The 14,321-nt window shown below is 40.5% G+C and overlaps 1 protein-coding gene across 2 annotated transcripts in view; it reads left to right on the forward strand.

Moving 5' to 3' along the window:
* Positions 1 to 14,321, forward strand: part of PID1 (phosphotyrosine interaction domain containing 1) — a 198,237-nt gene that overhangs the window by 95,669 nt on the left and 88,247 nt on the right. For both annotated transcript variants that reach the window (XM_014530202.1, XM_005882542.2), the window contains one exon: positions 4,964 to 5,110. In XM_014530202.1, coding sequence (XP_014385688.1) covers positions 4,976 to 5,110 — 135 coding nt within the window. In that variant the 5' untranslated portion in view covers positions 4,964 to 4,975. The remainder of the gene's footprint in view (positions 1 to 4,963; positions 5,111 to 14,321) is intronic.

Consider the following 14,321-nt stretch of genomic DNA (forward strand, 5'->3'; position numbering starts at 1 on the left):
GGTGGGTGGGAAGAGATTAACCAAAGAACTTGTATGCATATATACATAAACCATGGACACAGACAATAGTGTGGGGAAGTGGGTGGGTGCAGGCTACAAAGGGACAATAGGGGAAAAAGGGGACATCTGTAATTCTTTCAACAGTGAAGATTTTAAAAAAAGAGAAAAAAAGGAGAAAATATATTTAAATAAAAGTTGATCTTAATTAAATTTTCTTTTATTCACTCTTTAAAAGTTTTTTTAAAAAGAATTTCTTATTTTTTAATTACAGTTGACATACAATATTATAGTAGTTTCAGGTCTACAACATAGTGATTAGACATTTATATAACCTTTGAAGTGATCACCCTGATAAGGCTAGTACACATCTGACAACATACATGGTTATTATAATAATATTGACTATATTCCCTATGCTGTACTCTACATCCTGTGACTGTATTTATAGCCAGAAATTTGTACATCTTAATCACTTTTCCTTTTTTACCCATCCCTTCATCTCCCCTCCCATCTGGCAACCATCAAAATGTTCTCTATATCTGTGAGTTTGTTTCTGTTTTGTTTGTTTGTTTTGTTTTTTAGATTCCCATATAAATGAAATCATATGGTGTTTGTCTTGCTCTGACTTATTTCACTTGGAATAATATCCTGTAGGTCCATCATGTTGTTGCAAATGTAAAGATTTCATTCTTTTTTATGGCTGAGTAATATTCCATTGAGTCTCAATTCCTACCAATCTTGATGTGGCTTCTTCTTTATATCCTTAGTTATAGGATTTAGTTCAGCTAGATTTTAGGCAGTTCCAGTGTGAACTATTATTTAACAGAAAAATATACTTCGTACTTTTATGTTTTGTGTGTGTGTGTGTGTGTGTGTGTGAAAATGCTAGAACAGCTATTTAAAAGCAGAAATCTAAGAATTTACATTAAAAATGACACGTGAAAGATCTTACTAAAGGTCACAGAAGAATATTAAAATTATTTTTATTTTTTAAAAAATATATATTTTATTGATTTTTTACAGAGAGGAAAGGAGAGGGATAGAGAGTTAGAAATATCGATGAGAGAAAAACATCGATCAGCTGCCTTCTGCACACCCCCTACTGGGGATGTGCCCGCAGCCAAGGTACATGCCCTTGACCGGAATTGAACCCGGGACCCTTCAGTCCGCAGGCCGATGCTCTATCCACTGAGCCAAACCGGTCTGGGCAATATTAAAATTATTAATTTTCTCATGTGAGAGGCATGAATATCCCTTTTTAAAAAGTAAGTGCTATAAAATGTTATGAAAGTACGACTGAAGTGAGTTCTTACATACCCCCCAAAGTAATAAAATGAAATTTGATTATGAACAAATGTGGAAGTCCTACTGGTTTTTGTACACTTGTACAAATTAGCAGTTCTATGGGGACCTGAACTTCTCCATTAATTTGATTCGCCCACTTGTTCCTTGTGGTTCTCCTAAGGAGAACATTTGCAGTATTGTTGAAGTGTGATTAGGGCATTACTGACTCAGTAATTTGCAAGTTAAAACTGACCATTGTAGCCAGTCTTCAAAATGCAACCAGGCATTAAAACCTTAATGCCTTCACTTTAATTTGAGTGAGGATAGTGACCTAGTTATTTTAGGGAAAGAGGAAGCAGCATTTGCCTTCCAAAGATGCTTTATATTTTGGATACACAATCAATATACAAAGGTGAGATCCACCAGATTTGAATTGGTAAAATATGTAAATCTTTGCCTACTAAAGTGTCAGAGATTAATGTCTAAGTAGGAGCAGGAAGCCCCAACTGTAAAATTTTACAGGGCAAGACCATTACTCCATCCGCATAATGGGGCTTGATTTAGAGGCTCTATTTTAAGATCACACATACAGCACCAAATGCAGAAAGCCGAGCTTTGTTTAATTTGTCTGGGGCAGTGCCCTAATTTTCTACAACACTATTCACTCCTCTTTCTTAAGAATGAATAACACATCTTCTTTATGGAACTCTGTGCATCTTTCATTTGGGAGCAGTAACTTTTCCAAGCTCCTCTATTCGGTTCCTCTTTTATGACCTTTTTAAAAAGAATTCTACTGGATTACGATATTTTAAGTTGCATTGTCCTTATTGCCCTTGTGTGCCCATGCAAAGAACAAGCGGTATTATTTTTGATGTGATATAACACAGCATTTTAAAGTTGACAGATGAAGGAACTGAGGCCCAGAAAACACAAGGCCATGCAGTTCGAGCAGCAGGTGATAGCTCTGGCTCTTTGTTACCCTGCAGGAGAGTTTGCCACCAAATTGGGTGTCATTGCAGGGTCACTCTGTGGCTATCCCTTGAGACTTGGAATTTATGCCATTTTGGCAGTAGCTCAGAGGACTTTATCACAGACATGAATAACCTGGGGACTCTTAATACTTCCTTCAGATTATGATGTGGTACTTTATCGTTAAGGCTCAGCCTGTTCAAAGTGCATCTCTTCTACACAGGAAGTTCCTCAAGACGGCACTAGAAGTGACTCTCTTCTCAAAGGGTTGGCCAACCACCCTGCCCAGAAGTTTTGAGACCATCTTCCTGTCCCTATCATGGGACCCCATGTCTAATTGGTTCAGTCACTCAGCACACAGAGGGACTGAAAGTTCCAGACTGGCATTCATATGGCCCCCTTGGTTACTTGGCTGGGGAGTCAGGTGAAAGAAATAAACAAGCATTTTAAAAACCCTGAATTGGGGATAGGAAGATAATAGAGTTCAAATTCCAACTTCAACAAAATCAGTTGTGAAACCTCAGTTACCTCCCTCTTCTAAGCCTTGGCACCTCCAGCCGGGCAGGTGTGTGCCATACATCTGCTCACCAGTTCACTCCACACACCCTTACTGAGCACCTGCTTTCAGCCAGACACTGGGTAGGCACAACTGGATCAGAAATAAAGCGCTAGATGCTGCTTCAAAGGGTTGCTTACAGGAGGTGGAGCCTGTGAAACCAAATGACAACTGCAAATTTTTGTGACAATTTTGTTAGAAAAGCTAAGCAGAGAGGGTAAGATCATTTTTAAAAGGGAAATAGAGAAAATGATTCCTTTTTTAAAAGTTTTTTTTTTTCATTAGTGGTTTTGTCCTTTTGCCCACTGTGAAAGGACAGAGGTAACACTGAATTTTTTTAAAAGGGAAATAGAGAAAATGATTCCTTTTTTAAAAGTTTTTTTTTTCATTAGTGGTTTTGTCCTTTTGCCCACTGTGAAAGGACAGAGGTAACACTGAATTTTCATTTTGCACAGGGCCCTGCAAACTATGTATATTTACCAATCACTGTCTATTCCCTTCTCTTGATATAGTAGTCTTATGATGATGTTATCCCCACTATAACTTTATGTACTTTAGTTTATTGTCTGTTATCTTCCACTAGAGTATGAATGCCATAGGAGCATAATCTGTTTTGTTCAATGAAATATCCCATGGGCTTACAACAGTTTACTAGTCCACATGGTATCTACTGGAACACAAACTTGCCATGCTAATGGTCAGTTGTATGTGTCAACTTGGCTAGGCTACTATGCTTAGTTATCCAATCAAACACCAATCTTGGCGTTGCTGTGAAGGCATTTTGCAGATATAATTAAAGTCCATAGTCATTTGAAGGAAGGGAGACTTCCAAGATAAACTGGGTGGGTTTGATTCAATCAAGCGAAAGACCTTAGCAGGTCAGCTGAGGTTTCCCTGAAGAAGAAATGCTACCCTTGGACGGCAGCTTTGGTCCATGCCCGAGAGTTCAGCCCACCCTTCCTGACAGCATCCCCTAAGGATTTGACATTTGCCTACCCAGCCCCTATAATTGCATGAGCCAATTCCTTGCATAAATCTCAATATGTACCTCCTACTAGTTGTATCTCTCTGACTTAACCCTGACTGATACAGCCACCTTTTAAGGTAGTACAAAGTTGCCAGGCCTGGCATGTTTTTAAATGGGAGAGAGATTTGCCCTTGTTTCCCGGTGAGTATTGATTTGTATTTTTAAAACATGTACTGCAAATATTCATACTAATCTGGAAGTTTCTGTCTTTGTTCTTAATTGATCCCAGTCCAATGGAGGGAGTAGGGTTTGGGGGTTTCAAAGTTGTCTGGGAGAGAAACATGGGTCACCGAGAATGAGAGCGAAGTTGGTTTGCTGATGAAGAAGAAAAAGGAGAGGGTGACTCAGACGTTGAAGTAATGAGGTGCTTCGGACACTGTCCCCTATGTGCGGTTTTAGAAGGATCCCTCTGGCTATTGTGTGGCTATACTCTGCACAGGGGCAAGGCTGGAAGTGGTGGGACCAGTTTGGAAGCTGACCAAACAAAGATGGGGCCTGGACTGGCTGTATAGATAGTGGTGATGAAATATGCTTGGATTCTGCGCATATTTCAGAACTAGTGCCAACAGGAGTTGCACACAGAATGGATATTTCCTTAGAGTCCTGGCCTGAGATAGCAGATAAAGTGGTTCATGGGGAAGTAGTACATTTCCCAGAGTTCCACAGCCCAGGCAGAGCAGAACGGAGGCAGAGAGCAGCAGTCTTGTGTTCTTAACATCAGTTTTTTTTTCCTTTTCCATTATCTTCAAACTTTCCCCAAAACTGCTCCTCTAGCATCCCCTTTGGAGCATCTTCCCTTCTTTAGAAAATTCAGCCTGGACTACATCCCCAGGATTTCCTTTGTCTATGTAACTTTGGAAGACCCTCTCAGAGCAAGGTCATGGGTGACTACCACCACCCTGCATTCTCATGATGTCTGCCCAAGGACTGGCTGGCTCCCACAGTTTCACATCAGCAATGTCCTGATAGTGTTTCCCCTCCATTTTACTAGCATCTCTTGGCCTCCTCTATTACGACTGAGAGAATGAAACAAAGATTTTGCTACTAGGTTTTATGGACAATGGCACCACGTATTGTTCCACATGATTTACCTGTAGCTGGCTTTTTTTTCCCTTTCTGCTTTCCAGCACTTTCAGACCATGCTGAAGTCTAAACTGAATGTCCTAACACTGAAAAAGGAGCCTCTCCCAGCTGTCATCTTCCATGAGCCCGAGGCCATCGAGCTGTGCACCACCACGCCCCTGATGAAGAGCAGGACTCACAGCGGCTGCAAGGTATGTGGCCCGTGGCCCTCGAGGCCCTCGTGTGGGGCAGAGGAAAGGACATGTAGCTTTAAGACTCTTGCTTCGCAATGGTAACAGTTTTAAAGAATGAAAGTGTTAAATAACTAACAAAGTAAGCTGATTGGGTGATGGTCGTATGAATTCATAACCTGCTTTATTTTTCTTAAGGATATAGCACTCTTCATAATTTGAGGGTAACATTAAAGACCTAAGTTTAAGGATAGGTAAAAAAAAAAAAGTAGTGTTCTTGCCATATTGTTTATAGCCCTGGGGAACTTCACAAGAAAGCTCTTTCCATAAGGACAGTTCCTCCCTTTGTCTTTTCTGTCTGAATAATACATATTTTAACAAGCGAAAAACAAAACAAGTTTCTCAACAGTTGTACTCTATGAGTCCTGTGGGGGTAATTTTGCATTTTTGTTTTGCTTCACCTCTCAAAATTTATACTAATATTCATGCCTGAGAATGCATTAAACACATGTTTTGTTTATGTAAACTATAATGCCAACATGGGGAAAAAAAACCTGGAAATTAAGTGTGTAACTTGGATTAGTATAGAAGTCAGCGTAGAGGTAACAAAGAAAATATTTGACTCATATTTTGTCATCAGAAATTTGTTCTGAATTTTGAGGGGCAGGAGAATGCTTGTTTGCACGTGGATTTCTTTTATAACCTTGGAGATACGCTCCTTACTGCTTTCCCCGTTAGGAAAGCAACGATCCATTGACTGTTCCTGTCAGAGTTTTCTGTCCCCTCCCCAGTTCTTGCAGCAGTGATCACATTGGAGCCTCCCGAAATCTTGAGTGATGGTGATGTGCACAAAACCTCACACACGTCCATTCACTCTACCAGGACTCAGTGGGTGCTCACTGTCTGCCCGACACTGGGGGCAGAGTGCCCAGCACCCAACAGCATTTTCACAGGGCTTAACTGCTCCTGGGAAGAGGAGGGAGGAGGAAATACAGGCAAAGAAACATCACAGCCAGTCTGAAGGATTTGTGGAGGAATCTTTGTGGCAGAAGGAACAGGGTTGCTGATTCTCAGAGTGGAAATGGTCTTGCATGCTTTAGAATGGAGAGCAAGGGGCCAGGATGGCTGGGAAGATGAGAACGTTGGGGCAAGTGGTGGGGTTGGGTGGGGGTTCGAATCTGAAGAGCCTCATTGTCATGGCAAGGAGTTTTTGTTTTAATTACTACCAGAAACTATCAGAGGAATTTAGGCAGGCGAGTAATATGAATCCATTTTAAAAAGTGATTTTATTTTTCAGTTAGTTTCCATTCCATGTTATTTTGCATTAGTTTCAGGTGTACAGAATAGTGGTTAGATAATCATATATTTTACAATGTGTTCCCCCCAATATTCCAGTACTCACCTGAGACCATACATAGTTGTTACAATCCGATATAATAAAAGGGTAATAAGCAAATTGACCAAACCTAAGAATGACCGGAATGCCCTCGCCCTGGCCGGCCCCACTCTCGAGTGGGCCCTCCCCACCCCGATCAGAAGCTGGGCCGGTCTATTCTCTGAATCTGTGTCTGTTTTAATTTTGTTTGTTCATTTATTTTGTTCTTTAGATTCCACATATACACTTATATGAAATCATATGGTATTTGTTTTTCTCTGACTAAACTATTTCACTGAACATAATACCCTCTAGGTCAGTGATGGCGAACCTTTTGAGCTCAGCGTGTCAGCATTTTGAAAAACCCTAACTTAACTCTGGTGCCGTGTCACATATAGAAATTTTTTGATATTTGCAACCATAGTAAAACAAAGATTTATATTTTTGATATTTTTAAAATATATTTAAATGCCATTTAACAAAGAAAAATCAACCAAAAAAATGAGTTCACGTGTCACCTCTGACACGCATGTCATAGGTTCGCCATCACTGCTCTAGGTCCATCCAGTACTCTCACAAATGGTAAGATTTCATTCTTTTTATGGCCAACTAATATTCCTACCATTTTCTTATTGTGCATTGTTGGTGGGAATGCAGATTAGTGCAGCCACTATGGAAAACAGTATGGAGGGTCCTCAAAAAAAGTTAAAAATGGAACTTAGGACCCAGTGATTCCACTTCTGGGTGAAAGAGTGACTTTAGATGGTAACCGTGCTAAGGTGAACTTCCAGCTTCCCCAGAACAGTTGCCAGAGACTCCCTTTCAGCTGGAGAGAGTGGATCCCCAGGACTGGCCGAAGGTGACGTTGGATCCAGTGCTGTTGGTGACTTGATGATATAAAGGAATTGTAACAATACTCACTAAAGTTAGAAGTAATGAGATTGGGTTTTACATCCTTTAGAGATTTCCTTAAGTCATTTTATATCCTATTCTAGTTGGGGAAAATTGTCCCTCAAAAGCACGATGAAGTCAGTAGGGATGAGTGTAAGGAGAAGAGTTTAGTTTGGTAAGGTCTAGGTTATATTTAAATGGGAGGGGAAAATACAGTTACAGAGTAAGGAGATTTAACAATCCAATCCAGATAGGAAAGAGGTGTGTGTACATACACACACACACAAATATACACACTCTCTAAGAGAGAAATTTGGTAGGAGAATAAAAGCCATCATTTTTCTGAAAAGGAGTATAGGGTTTAAGCTTCATGGTGTCATTTTATTTTCTGTTACTGCTTGAGGTCATGCTCATTTATTTCACCTCTAAAAGGATGTTGAAAACAATAGATCAGAAGACAGGCCACAGGGAGTGAGGGTTGCCCTGGTGTAGTTGTGGGGCTGGTAGAGAAAGGGAAATCACGATGATTTCGGCTGGACACAAAAAATTCTGCCTTCAAGGTGAAAAACACATCCTCAAGGGCTAGAAAAAAATGACAAGTTCTCCATCTCTAGAAACCCTGAGGAGGGGCGTCTAGGCTTAGAGAATTGTAAACCTGAATCAGAGATCTGGGCCAACACCTCTTGAATTGCTTTCCAGCTTTATGATTTTATTTGAAGGCAGTAAACCTCCAATGTATCATTGTCCAAATTGTGTACTATAATACGCTTCCTACACTTAAATGGACTGTAAACCTATTGGAGCTACAGCTTTTAACTCTCAAGGACAGTGTTGCATTTGTGTTCAGAGTCATATTCTTTTGTTAAAAAACAAAACACACAAAAAAGGTTAGATTTTGAACCGTGATATTTCTGTTTGCATCTCCAGACCTCCCCCAGTTTTCTGACCATCCCTTGGAACAAAGTGCAGTGTTTCCTCTCTGGTTCTTGCGAATAACTTAGCTCACGAAATGCCAGCTGCACAAGGACCTCTCTCTTGGGCTCACGCCTGCCAGGAATAATGAGCTTGGTGCAGCCCGGGCCCAGCTGCAGGGCCAGTGTACAGGGTGGGCACCTTCCATCCTCATGCAGGGCTAGGTCTCTCTTTCTGCTCAAGGTCCCTCAAGCCCTGCTTGCATACCTTTAGGTTTGGGGAAGGGATAGAGGCAGGAAGAAGCAAAGGAAAGGGGAGTTGAAAATGGGTTATGGTGAGCCCTGGCCAGGTCCTGGCTCCTCTCTGCTTACCCACCTCCCCTGATCTGTATTCTCCGTGGGTCCTGATGGCATTGCCTGGCCAGGCCATTCATGTTGTGGGCAGCTGGGGCTTTGTGTGTTTTCTCTATTGCTGCCACTCTTTTTTTTCCAGTTGCGGTGGAGTTCTTTAACTGCACAGCCCACTGCATCCCATTAAGACACTCCCACCAGAACCCTTGCAAGAGCCCTTTGCAGTATCAGAGATGTTGAGTCTGATTTTGCAGCAACAATGGCTTGCCATTCCTGCCTTCTCCTGCCCAGCACAATGCAATCCTAGGTAGCTTCAGCTTCTTAGCAAATACTTATTTAATTAATAGTCATTGAAAACCTACTGTGTACATGGGATTGTGGAGAAAGGAATCCAAGTAGGTGTGGTGGGTCATGCAACTTACAGCTAAGTAGGAGCAATAAGGTGAGTGTGCCGCCCCAAACTGCCAGGGATTCTGACTCCCGTGTGTATCAGAAACCCCTGGGGCAGATTTCTGGACCTTCTTTACAGAAATTTTGATGAGGCACTCCACTTAGTGATGGGAACAGAGCTTGCACTTAAAAGCCGACCATGAATTTACATGAAGTGGTGCTTGGACCCTGCTGTGAACTTGGGGACTTGAAGCACAGGATGGTGGGTGATAAGGGCAATGTACTAATAAGTGTCGTAAATGTGTACACATCCTTAGGTGGGAGCTGGGATGGGGAATGGTACGTGGGGGCTAGCTGGCACTTGTAGAGTTAGAATGGGTTTGCTACACAGCTGCTCAGGGGGCTGATGTTGAAGCAAGGGCCTTAGGGCCTGATCTTACCTGGGATGATGCTCTGGTTCCCAAACCTCACCTCCTTTTGAGTGAGGCAGGTGACTTGGCATCCTGAGAATCCCTGTCTTAGGCCCTGCTGTCCTCTTCCCATTTGCAAGGGCAGTAACCTTAAAATAGTCTAATTTCCAAGAAGAACTTCATTATTGTTAAAGCATACCAATTTTTATATTACTCTTTTTGAGATTCTTTGCAATCAGGAGTGACAGTAGTAGTCCCTTAGCTCTCAGAGAGGATGTGGTTGGTTTACAGTTTCATGGGACGAGAAGAGAAGTTTCTGAGCTGAAGGCTTGCCAGGCAACCCTCAGATGCTACCATTTCATGCATGTGCTAAACAGCCAGCTTAGAAGTGAATTCCAGAAATCTCACTTATAATAAGAGCTCCTGATTTGAATGCAAATATGTTGAGAATTAGCATCTCATATCTATTGCCTATACTTATATCTTTGTGTTTATTTGGTCAGGAATGTATTTAATTAGAAATACAGTTATGTTTTCTAATTTTAGCCAAAGCCTCAGTTTTTTACCCATTAACAGAAGGAAGAAACATTAATTATATCATGTTGTCATGCTTTTCAAATGCATTTTTGCAGCCCTATCTTGCTGTAGGTCCTTTGGGCATTGCATGAATCAATTATGCCAATTGTACATACTTTTTTCCTGCAAAATAAGTTTCTGATTTTGATGTCAAGACAGAATACATGTTATATATTTATATAATATATAAAGGACCCTGGCCTTTATTGGTTATTTTCCTCTAAATTCAGAGTGGATGGTACTTCTCATTTATTTTCTCTTCATTCTGTCTCAGACTTCTTTGTAAACATCAAAGCACATTACCTCTGCTTGTCTCACAAATTTAGGAAGGTAAAAGTTGAGATGAGCTAATGTCTGTTAAGAGATAAGCTTTTATTTTCTGCAGTTTTTGTTCTTTGTCCATTTATAAATTTGCTGACATTCTTTCTCCTACTTCTTTCCCTCTTCTGTCACTAATTTTCTTTTTTTATGTCTTTCTTTGCCCACAAGAATATATTGTATACCCTCAAGATGTTCAGGTGTTGACAGGGACACAAACATAATGGGTTTGGATGCTTTAGGTTGAAATAACAGAAAGCCCAACTTGAATTGACTTAAATCATTGAAATGTATTTGCTTTCAAATCTGCAAATCCAGAGGGAAAGAGATGCTAAAGGGACACAAAAGAGTGTCCACTACAGAAAAGCTCAGCTTCATGACCTGGAAGGAGACAAGTCCACCCGGTAGGAAGAGCGGTGGCAGTAGGGAAAATACAGAGTGCCCTCAGGACGCTGAGCAAAGGGTACCCTTTCCTGCAGTGTTGGAACTCACACCCACTCCCCTGGTGTTGTGGAGGGTGTTATTCCCTAGATGAGATGAGCCTCAGGTTGAGGACAGGCTGCTCTCTCTAGAGTCCCTGTGCAGGCAGTCATGAGTAAAGGTCAGGTGCCACATGTAGGGTGCGGAGGTGCTCTCATGCACTGGAGAAACCCAGAGCCCCCTTTTCAGGCTTTTCATTCCAACCCATAGTTCAAGGTGAGGACAGAGAAAGAGAAGCATGATTTCAGAAGCGGTATTGAGTTCATGCTTACAAACTTGGTGATGTCTGTGGGTGCACCAGTGGGCAACAACCCAAGGGCACCTTTGCTGTGTGAACTTGGAGATGTCTGGAATGGGCTATGAAAAAAGGAAGGAGTGAGACAGACGTGCGCGCCACACACACACACACACACACACACACACACACACACACACACACACATATAAAGAAGTTGGAACCCACCTCTCATGTTTAAGTTCTTCCTCCCCGCCAGGCACTGACACTGTCCTCAGCCCGTCCCTCTCTCTTCTAGTCACCAAGCTAGTCAAGCAGAGAAAAAGATTATTACTCCAGGGACAGATAAAGCCCCAGCATTAAAGTTTTAGGATTGGTCTTAGTATTTATGTCCGAGACACAAGACTACTGATGCTACTGCAGGGAAGGGTATTTTATTTGTGCTTATAATGTACATCTTGGCCATGAGTCCTCCGTTAAGGCTTTGAATTCTATGCTTTCGTCTTCCCATTGAGAGCCATGGTGGCTTAGGCTTCAGCAACATTCTTTATCCTTTGTGAGCTCACTTTCGTTATTGGATGACTAAAAATCTTTAAATTACTGGGAGTGTCTTTATTTCATCTGACAAAAGCATTGAGAATGTAGATTATTATTCTGCCTGAATGCTTGTTGAGTAAGAATGCCAACTTTTTTAAAGGGTCACTCTTTCCCCTGGTTGATGGGTAGTGGAGCTGTTTTTCCCATTGAGGAATTATCTGGGGATCCCTGACACCTTCAAACTGTGTATTTCTTAGTGCCCCACACAGCATGAAGGCTGCAGCTGAAAATGATCATTTTCCTCTGGGGAACCAGATTTGGCATTGAAGCCTAACTTTGGACTACTGTCAAAGACAGTCTTCCTGTATTTCCAAATTTGTGTTGTCACTGCCTACTTTAGTCTACTTCTCCCTTTAAAAACCTAGGAGAGAAGCAAAGATTTATTAGTGAAAAATTGGAAAACAATCTAAATGTCTAAAAGAGATCTAATATTTTTGCTCCATAACACTATGGAAAAGGTGTGGTCATTAAAAATTCTGCTGTAGAAATTATACCAATGTGGAAAATGTTCATAATGTATTAAATGAATAAAAATCAGGTTGAAAAAATGTTATTCGAATCCTATTTTTTTTAAAATAAAGTATTACTAAAATATATGCGAACATTCATAAGAGAAGGCTCACACTAAAATCTGAACAGAAGTGAAGTATAGATAGTGGGATTATGGGTAAAACTTTTGGTTTTCTTATTTTTTGCATTTCCTAAATTGTCATCAATGAACAAACACTATTTTTGTAATTACTTTTTAAAAGTAATTATTAAAGAAAAATATTTCCTTTGGATAGAAGTTTGCCTGGAAAGATATCTGTAAGAAACTCTATTCTAAATGGAACATTTCAGAAAACATTTTGTTTGGCTGGAGTACATGTTCAAGAAGTAAAAATTGTGGTCTTTGTATGTCTAAAAATTTCTTAATTCTACCCTCATTTTTTTGAAAGTTTGGCCTGGTATAGAAAGATAGACTGGGAGTAATTTCAACTTAAAGTCATAAAGGCACTGCCCATTGACTTCTGTGTCTTGTGAATTTTCCCCTGAATCTATCCAGCTGGAACAGGGTAGATCTTTTCAGTTTGGGGACTCATATTTCTTGGTGTTTTAGGAAAACTTAAGTAAAATTCCCACATTCTCCCCAATTTTGAAACCATTTGAGAAATAAGAAATGTGACTCAGAGAGATCAGATAAAAATAATCAGTTTTATAAAACTTTATAAAATTGGCTTAGATGTGTGAACTTACTGGGTTTTATAAAGTTTCAAATCTTTGTTAATGTTTTATCTTCCATTAATTTTGTCCTTTTGTGCTTATGACTTAAAAATGACTGTTACGGCCCCTTCCCAGTGTGGTTCAGTTGGAGTGTCATCCCATACACTGAAAGATGGCAGGTTCGACTCCTTGTCAGTGTACATACCCAGGAAGGGAGCCAATCAATGTTTCCCTCTGGCATTGATGTTTCTCTCTCTCTCCCTTCTCTCTAAAACTAATGAAAAACATGTCCTCGGGTGTGCATTAAAAAAAAAAACACATTATGATCAGTTAAGTGGGGTTTGGAGAAGAGATAATATTTAAGGTCAACTTGCCATCTTTATCCAGAAATCCTCTCTGAATTGTTTGACCCTCTGTAAATTGCTAATTTTAGCTGTTTGAACTTTCCTTGTTTTAAATCTTTATCCAAGATGGAAACAGTGATCCTTAACTTACACTCAAGTATAGAGAGATATTTATAGGATACTCTGAACTTTTCACAAGAGTAGAGCTGTATAAGTAAAACACTGTTGTTATTCAGATATAGCTCCCCTTAGTCTAAATGGAAAGGTCAATGAACTATAGACAAAATGGTAGCAAATGAGGAATGGATGTTAAAGTGGCAATAAATAACCCAGATCATAAAAAGGTCAAAAACATTTTTCTTAAATATGAATAGCTATTCTTATTACATCTCTGAGAATTTTAACTCCTGACTGACTACCCAGCAAGAAATTATAAAAAACAACTCTGACAACAGGTGCAGATGTGTGCCTTGGTGTGCTGACTGTTCATTTCTTTACTTTTATTGAAAATATTATACATTCATTTCTTGGCAAGAAAAATGATGTCTGGGCTTCTGTGCGTAGAGTTCTCTAAATGAGACATTAGTCAGATTGGCGTGTGTGAGTCACTAGCCGTCTTCACCAGCCAAATCCAGGAATCATAAAAAAATTTACTCAGGAAATAATGGGGACAAATGGATTTTATTATCCTGGGAAACAGGAAAGCTACCTTGTAGCTAAAGATCCTACTGAAATTATTCCCCTCACCCCACATTGAAAGATTAATTCGTTCTTTTTAAAACTTGTTTTTGTGACACTTATGAATAGTGCTAGAACTCTCCTCTGTCATCATCTAGCTAGGCCAATTGCTATTTGTTAGGGCCCAGAGGTGCTGTCCATTACTGTAAAGACATTTTACTGTTAGTCTGTTCACGGGATGGTACAAGACAGGTGTTTACTTTTCTCATCAGAGAACTAACTCTCCAGTTTGTTCAGAGCCCACCAGGCTTCTGTATAAAAATCCCTTCTCTCTGTTTTGTCTTCCTCATTCTCCTTCCAGAGGTTGCCTGAAGTCCTTTCCCTCTTTGTCTCCGCCTTGAACCCCTTCCAATAAGCGTCTTGGCCTCTCAGGGCAGGGGAAGCGGCAGAGGGCTTTAGGCCCTCCATGTTAA

Source organism: Myotis brandtii, unplaced genomic scaffold, assembly GCF_000412655.1.
Source record: "Myotis brandtii unplaced genomic scaffold, ASM41265v1 scaffold727, whole genome shotgun sequence".
NCBI classification, from domain to species: domain Eukaryota; kingdom Metazoa; phylum Chordata; class Mammalia; order Chiroptera; family Vespertilionidae; genus Myotis; species Myotis brandtii.